Source organism: Poecilia latipinna, unplaced genomic scaffold, assembly GCF_001443285.1.
Source record: "Poecilia latipinna isolate Pla-1442-1.1 unplaced genomic scaffold, P_latipinna-1.0 Scaffold475, whole genome shotgun sequence".
Lineage (NCBI taxonomy): Eukaryota > Metazoa > Chordata > Actinopteri > Cyprinodontiformes > Poeciliidae > Poecilia > Poecilia latipinna.
This window is the reverse complement of record NW_015113091.1, coordinates 210,328-218,015: the sequence shown is the minus strand read 5'-3', so window position 1 is coordinate 218,015 and position 7,688 is coordinate 210,328. Positions and strand designations below refer to the sequence as shown.

Below are 7,688 nucleotides of genomic sequence, written 5' to 3'. Positions count from 1 at the left end.
GGAAGTACCCTATAGGGAACAGGAAGTTCTCTTAGATTTCAGGAGGTAGCCAGAGCCATTCCAACAGACGAGACATTTTATTTGTACCAGCTGAGCGACTCGGAGCGCTCCAAGTGGCTCTGAGTCGTATGAAACATGGAGACAGGAAGCGTAGCCAGGCCCGGTTCCAGGAGGTTCTCCTCTCACTGTTGGCCGCAGTCACGGCCGAAGTGTCCCGCCGGGCTGGGTTCTGGTTCTGGCTGGGTTTTCACAGATCCTCCCTTTCCTCCTGGACGTCAGCAGAGTCTCTGACGCCTCCAGAAGGTTCTGATGGATGACCCGGATCGGCCCGGATCAGCCTGGCGGTTCATCTCGGCTTCCTGCTGCTCTGGAACATTTTCCCTCAGATAAAAACGGTTTCACTTCCAGACTCTTCTGGGTCTAGGTTCTGATTAAAGCTCTTCAGGTTTTGCAGATCCAGATCTGCAGCTTTCTGGACCCGGTTCTGACCGGTAACTGTCGCCTGCAGGTGGAGGTGAACGGTGACATCACCACGCTGCAGCTGACCAGCCTGATCTCCCAGACGGAGTACGATGTCGCCGTCACCCCCGTGTACGACGAGGGACCTGCCGCCCCCATGCTCGGAACCGCCATCACAGGTCCGGACCCGGCTCATTCAGCGCCTCACAGGCTCACATCACTTCCAGCTGCACTTTATAACTCAGTTTGTCAGTTTTATGGCTCTGGTTCTGAGATGTCCCAACCTTTTCTGGCCCGGTTCTACATTTCTTTGTGAAGCTGCAGGGTGAATATCAGATCAGACTCATGGAGTAATCACGGTTCTGTTGGTCCACAGGACCGGACCTGGTACTGTCAGATCACCAGGACAAACCTCAGAATTAAAGTTAAACTTTGGTCTTGAGAGGTTTAGTCTTCTGAACCAGAACCACTGAGGTTCTGATTGAGTCCCAGCAGCCTCATCTCTCTTCCTGCACAGCCAGACGTTTGTAGATTAATGGCTTAGAGGTCGCTCCAGTTCTTTCCTCTGGAGTCTGCAGGAATGTTGGAGTAAAATCTGATTCCTGCTCCAGTTTTCAGGCTTTTTCCTGACCTAACCCAGACTCCAGGTTCTGCTGGTACCAGCTGGGACTCGCACTGCCTCCAGCCTGTGAACCTCAGGCTAACCGGTGGTCAGATCTGCTTCCTGTCTCCTTAAACAGATACTGTCCCGGCTCCCAAGAACCTGCAGTTCTCCGAGGTGACCCAGAACTCCTTCAGAGCCACCTGGGAACATGGCGCTCCAGATGTGGCGCTCTTCCGGATCTCATGGACCAGGAAAGGCGAAAAGGACCCCAAGAACGTAAGCTGCATCCAAAGCGCTGAAATATGTCTGCTCAGCGTTTTATCCCTGAGAAACTATCTAGTTAGACTCTTTACCTGCTGTTGGAAGCATGGTGGTGGCAGCATTATGCTGTGCAGCTGTTTAACTGGGAAGTAATGACCTCACACCAGCAGCTTAGATGGTTGAAATCTCGACCCGGTGGTGGGCAGCACCAACCATAAAGAAGCATTGCTTCTGCTAATGCTAAAGCGCGATACCAAAATGGTATTTAGCTATTAAGAAGGCGTGATGTTGACACGGGATTTAGCGGAGGCTAGTGCTAGGTCGCTATGCCAATATAGTATTTAACAGAACACAATGAATGCCAAAAGCCAAATCAACAAAGTAATTTAGCACTTCAGAATTTTTCTGGAAAAATGAATCTAGGGGAAGCTAAGTGCACTAGACGGTTTCAAAGTTAGCAGAGATGTTAAGTTTCTTGGTTCCGTCCGCAACAGGAAATCCTGAACAGCGATGAGAACTCGTACGTTCTGGAGAACCTGGACCCGGACACGGAGTACCTGGTGACCGTCACGGCCATCTATCCCGACGAGTCGGAGAGCGAGGACCTGATCGGAGCCGAGCGGACCTGTAAGTGATCCCGCCCCCCCAGCAGGACCTTCTGCTCTTGGCCAACCAGGAATAACGCTCTTCTTCTTGACGTCTCTTTCTAGTGCTGAAGGCTCCAGATGGTAGGTCACTGAGAGGTCACGACCTTCTCAGAGTTTGTTCACGCTTTGAGGCGACTGGCGGCAGCGTTCGTGTCTCAGCATGTTTGTGTTGCAGAGCTTCGCTGTGCGCTCACACCACCAGCAGCGTCTCCTTTAGCTATGGGTTAGCTTAGCTGCCCTTCAGGGCTAGCTTAGCTGCCCTTCAGGGCTAGCTTAGCTGCCCTTCAGGGCTAGCTTAGCTGCCCTTCAGGGTTAGCTTAACTTCCTTTCAGGGTTAGCTTAACTTCCTTTCAGGGTTAGCTTAGCTGCCATTTAGGGTTAGCTTAGCTTCCTTTCAGGGTTAGCTTAGCTGTCCTTCAGGGTTAGCTTAGCTGCCTTACCGGGTTAGCTTAGCTGCCTTACCGGGTTAGCTTAGCTGCCTTACAGGGTTAGCTTAGGTGCTTTTCAGGGTCAGTTTAGCTGCAGCAAACCAGGTGTGTCCCGGTGGAGCCTGCCTCTGGCTGTGGTGTGAACGCAGAGTCAGGATCATCATCATCATCAGCTGTGTGTCTCCATAACCTCACCATCGTGTGGATCCATTTTGTCGCATGTTATTCAGCCATCCTGCTGCAGCGATGGAGCTCAGTCTAACTACATCACCATGGCAGCCTCTGCTGCTGCTATAGGCTTAGCCTGATCCTGGATTTTCATCCGTATGCTGCACTATTGGGGTCAAAGTTCATACATTAGCATACCCAGCGGTGGATAGTGTAGACGCTATATTCATTCCAAAGCTAGCTACTGATCTGATAAACGATAAACTGCCACTGCTAACTGAACATTCAACGCTGGTCAATCAGATGGAGACAGCTCACTAGCGTTAGCTTTGGAGACTCTAGTGACTAGCATGCCTAGGTTGGTCTTCTTCCTGTACTGTCCATTAGCACAGCAGTCTAAAGATAGCCTATGATAGCTTAGCATTATCCTTGGTAAGTCTGTTGTTTTCCTTCATAAGCCTATTGTTATCCTGGATAGGTTAACGTTGTTGTTGGTTAGCCTAGCATTAGCCTTGGATAGCCCTGGTTAGCTGAGCGTTGGACATTGATAGGTTAGCGTTGGCCTTGGTTAGCCTAGTATTAGCCTAGGCTAACCTGGAGCTGTCCTCTGGTCCTTGGTCTTCATGGTGCTACTTGTGAAGCCCGGTTAAGTAAATTAGTTCTGGACCAACCAGAACTGTTGGGTTTGGGTTGAACAGTCAGGGTTCTGAAGTCCAGTTCTGCTCCAGCTTCACTCATCATCATCATCATCATCATCCTGCTGCTTCCATCCTAATCCTGACCTTTGCAGCTCCATGACCTCCTGCAGAGGAACCACCACCATCATCATCATCACCTTCATCCCCCCTCACTGTGTCCTCTCTCTGCCTCCAGTGCGACCCGAGCCGCCGCGGAACCTGCGGGTGTTCAACGCCACCGTCTCCTCGCTGACCGTGAAGTGGGACGCCGCTCCCGGTCCCGTCAAGAACTACAAGGTCACATACCTGCCGGTCGCCGGCGGCGAGCCTCAGACGGTAAGGCCCGGCCCGGATCCTGGAGGGGGTTCATTGTGATGATCAGAGAGCAAAGGGATAAAACTTCAAACAATTTGATGATAACAGAATAAAGTCATAACTTTACAAAATACAGTGGGGATTATGCGACAACGGTCAGTGGACTGAACTTATTTAGCGATTTCCAATCAGTTTTGACCAATCAAACTGCTTTGCAACCACTCTCTCTCTAACACGGGAGAGAAACGTCATAATGCAAGAATATACGGACCGGATCCACTTCGATCTACGGATCGGATCCGCTTCAATCTGAAGACCGGATCCGCCTCGATCTGAGGACCGGATCCGCTTCAATCTACGGACCGGATCCGCTTCAATCTGAAGACCGGATCCGCTTCAATCTACGGACCGGATCCGCTTCAATCTGAAGACCGGATCCGCCTCGATCTGAGGACCGGATCCGCTTCAATCTACGGACCGGATCCGCTTCAATCTACGGACTGCAGGAAGGAATGCTGGGAATTTGAGTCTCTGAGATGTTCTGACCGATGGACCTCAGAACCAGGAGAGGCCCGGCAGAACCTTCTGTCCTAGATATCAGACAGCATATCTGAAGGATCGGGACTTTGACTAGGTCGTTAGTTCTTCTGTTTCAGCCGTCCTGTCCAGTTTGGACCAAGCTGCAGCCATCAGACTTTAATCCTTTAGGAGTTGAAGGTCCCGCAGCATGACTCCTCCTGCGTTTACCTCACACCGACTCGTGTGAACAGGTTGAGATGTCGTCGTCCGAACTCTATTCCTCTGGTTCAGAACCGGGCCGCCTCCGAGGCGCTGGGTTTGCTTCAGGCTGCAGAGATCCAACAAACAGTCTGCTGGGACATTAGAAACCATAATCTGAGATTATAGAGCCTGTGTGTAATCTGACTCTGTGTTTCCTGTGAGCAGCTGCAGGTCGGCGGGAAGAAGACCAACGTCATCCTGCAGCAGCTGCAGCCCGACACGCCGTACTCCGTTACCGTGGCAGCCGTCTACCCATCAGGCGCCAGTAGGGACATCAAAGGAGAGGGGAAAACCAGTAAGCCTCCACACCAACTGGGAGCCACTGGGATGAACTGTTAATCCAGTAAATCACAGAGAAAACTGACAGAATAAAGTTGTTTTCAATTGAATAATCCCAGATTAAGGCTATATTTAAGTGAATAATCCCAGATTAAGGCTATATTTAAGTGACTAATCCCAGATTAAGGCTATATTTAAGTGAATAATCCCAGATTAAAGCTTTGTTTCAGTGACTAATCCCAGATTAAAGCAGTGTTTCAGTGACTAATCCCAGATTAAGGCTATATTTAAGTGAATAATCCCAGATTAAAGCTGTGTTTGCCATTGCAGAGCCCCTAGGCAGTGTGAGGAACCTGCAGGTGCTCAACCCCACCATGACCACGCTGAACGTGCGGTGGGAGCCGGCGGAGGGCCGGGTCAGCGAGTACAAAGTGATTTACGCTCCGGCAGCCGGAGGAGCGGAGAGCATGGTAGGACTGGTAGGAACCTGCTTCCCTCAGCGCTTCACTTTGTAACTGGCCTAGTTAAAGTTCTGCCGCTGGGTCAGGCTGAGCTGAGCTTTTATTCTGATCTGGAAACCTGGCAGAGTTTCAGTCTTTAACGTGAGGAAAGAAGCTGTGGGGTGAAGCGGGGAAATGCTGGGTCAGCAGTTGCTATGGAAACGCCCTGGTTTCCTGTGGAGCAGAGGAACTTTAGCTACACCGATTCTTCAGGTGCTTTCGGTTCTTTTATCAGTGCTAACATGCTAACAGCAGAGCTAACTTTTCATTTAGCAGTAGCCGCTGCAGCTGAATGAAAACATAATCCGGGCCAGAGCAGAGCAGCAGTTGTTCATAATGTGAAACAGCAGATTATATTCTGAGAAAGCTGCAGGTCACGTCGGGCTGATGCTGAGGCTGTGTCTCCAAGCGGCTGATTAGTGTGGCATGTTGCTGCAAACAGGAAACAGTGTCGGCGGGAACCACGGCCACCATCCTGCGCGGCCTGCAGCCCGACACGCTGTACTCCGTCACGCTGGTTCCGGTTTACGCTGAGGGAGACGGGAAGAGGATGTCTGAAAACGGGAAAACCAGTAAGTCCCAAACCCGGCATGACTCGGAGAAAACTCCGTCGTCTCAGCGGCGGTCTGTCTGCTTCAGGAGCGTTAGGCGGCGTGAAGAACCTGATGGTGAGCGACCCCACCATGACGTCCCTGAACGTCCGCTGGGACCCGGCCGACGGCGCCGTGCGCCTCTACAAGGTCTTCTACGTTCCCGCCGCCGGCGGCCGAGAGGAGATGGTGAGAACCGGGCCGCCGCCGGACCGACTGACCAGGCGGCGTTCTGACCCTCTGCGTCCGTTACAGGAACAAGTTCCCTCAGGAACCACGGCCACCGTCCTGAGGAACCTGCAGCCCGACACGCTCTACACCGTGTCCGTGGTGCCGGTGTACCCGGCGCGCGAAGGCCGGCGGCAGTCTGAGGACGGGAAGACATGTACGCTGCCGCAGAACGTTTGGGCTCGCCCTCCCTCACGCTCGACCTTTGACCCGGCATGTCTGCGTGTTTCTGCCCACAGTGCCTCTGAGCGGCGTCAGCGGCATGAGGGTCAGCAACCCCACCATCACCACGCTCGCCGTCAACTGGGACGCCGCCGACGGCAACGTCCAGGGCTACAAGGTCATCTACGTCCCGGCCAACGGCGGCCTGGAAATCGTGGTGAGGTCATCAAACTACCGACCCGAAAACTACTGAGTTTTATTGTTGTTAAAGTTCAGGATTCTGGCTTCACGCCGAATTAAAACTCAACGTTTCCCAGAAAATATACAGCTCAAAAAAATAAAGGGAACATTTCACTTTAATTTTGTGTGTGGCTCCAAATCCAGGCCTCCATTGGTTAATAAATTTGATTTCCATTGATGATTTTTGTGTGATTTTGTTGTCAGCACATTCAACAGAACAAAGAATTCAATGAGAATATTTCATTCATTCAGATCTAGGATGTGTTATTTGAGTGTTCCCTTTATTTTTTTGAGCAGCGTATTAAAAGTAATATAATAAAGAAACAGCTGAGCAGAAGTTCTCAGTAACTGCTCACGGCTCTGAAATGATTCCATTTTCCTTCCACTCAACTTTCCATCAACATGCTTGGATACAGGCAGCTGGTTGTTTAGAGCTTTTCTCTGTTAAAATACTTTTCAAATTTGATTAGTGAAATGTTTTCTTTAGGTCACATTTCTGCCTGAGGAATCGTCTCTGAGCGTGTTTGAGCTCGTAGCTGATGGCTTTGCTCCCATCGCAGTAACTTGGGGAGTTTTCTGGGGATGAAAAATGATCTTGCTGATCGTTTTTCAGCCTGACATGTTGAGCCTCCTGCTGCAGGGCAGCTAGTGGCTCTCGGGGTTTCGAACCGTCGCCCTCGGAGAGCCGATCAAAGCCTCGGCGGGGATTTATGGAGCGCTGCCTCTGACGGGATAATCCATGCGCTCCGCCGCCAGACAGCAGCGCCGGCTGCTGCCAGGAAACTCCGACCTCGGCTGGTCCGCACGGATTCTTCAGTTTGTGGATTTACTGTTTTTAAATCCCGGCGAGCCGACGGAGAAACATCTGACTCCTCTGACGCTGCGGAGATCCAAATCCTTCTGCCGTTACAATACATTCAAACCAAAAGTCTCCGTCAGCTTCCTCTGCAGGACCTGCTGCTGGATCTACAGAACTCTGACTGCTCTGGCCTCACTTCCTGTCCTGACCTCACTTCCTGTGTCTCCGGCAGGAACAAGTGTCTGAGAGCACCACCTCCACCATCCTGCAGAAGCTGCTGCCCGACACCAGCTACACCGTCACCGTGGTGCCGGTGTACGCCGAGGGAGACGGGCCCAGCCTGACCGACACCGGCAAGACCAGTGAGTACCGGCCGGCCCGCAGGGGGCGGAGCCTGCAGCAGCGGGGGGGGAGCCTGCAGCCGTGGGGGGCGGAGCCTGCAGCCGTGGGGGGGGAGCCTGCAGCCGTGGGGGGCGGAGCCTGCAGCCGTGGGGGGGGGAGGGAAACAGAAGCAGCGGAACGGGGCCCGGCCGAGGGGGGGGGGGCATGCT

The 7,688-nt window shown here is 52.3% G+C and overlaps 1 protein-coding gene across 1 annotated transcript in view; it reads left to right on the top strand.

The window, feature by feature from the left end:
- Positions 1-7,688, top strand: part of col12a1b (collagen, type XII, alpha 1b) — a 144,018-nt gene that overhangs the window by 75,295 nt on the left and 61,035 nt on the right. The window contains exons 24-35 of the mRNA XM_015039518.1: positions 509-638; positions 1,200-1,339; positions 1,819-1,951; positions 2,035-2,052; positions 3,441-3,580; positions 4,505-4,634; positions 4,949-5,097; positions 5,561-5,690; positions 5,758-5,897; positions 5,964-6,093; positions 6,176-6,315; positions 7,370-7,499. Of these exons, the coding sequence (XP_014895004.1) occupies positions 509-638; positions 1,200-1,339; positions 1,819-1,951; positions 2,035-2,052; positions 3,441-3,580; positions 4,505-4,634; positions 4,949-5,097; positions 5,561-5,690; positions 5,758-5,897; positions 5,964-6,093; positions 6,176-6,315; positions 7,370-7,499 (1,510 nt within the window). The remainder of the gene's footprint in view (positions 1-508; positions 639-1,199; positions 1,340-1,818; positions 1,952-2,034; positions 2,053-3,440; positions 3,581-4,504; positions 4,635-4,948; positions 5,098-5,560; positions 5,691-5,757; positions 5,898-5,963; positions 6,094-6,175; positions 6,316-7,369; positions 7,500-7,688) is intronic.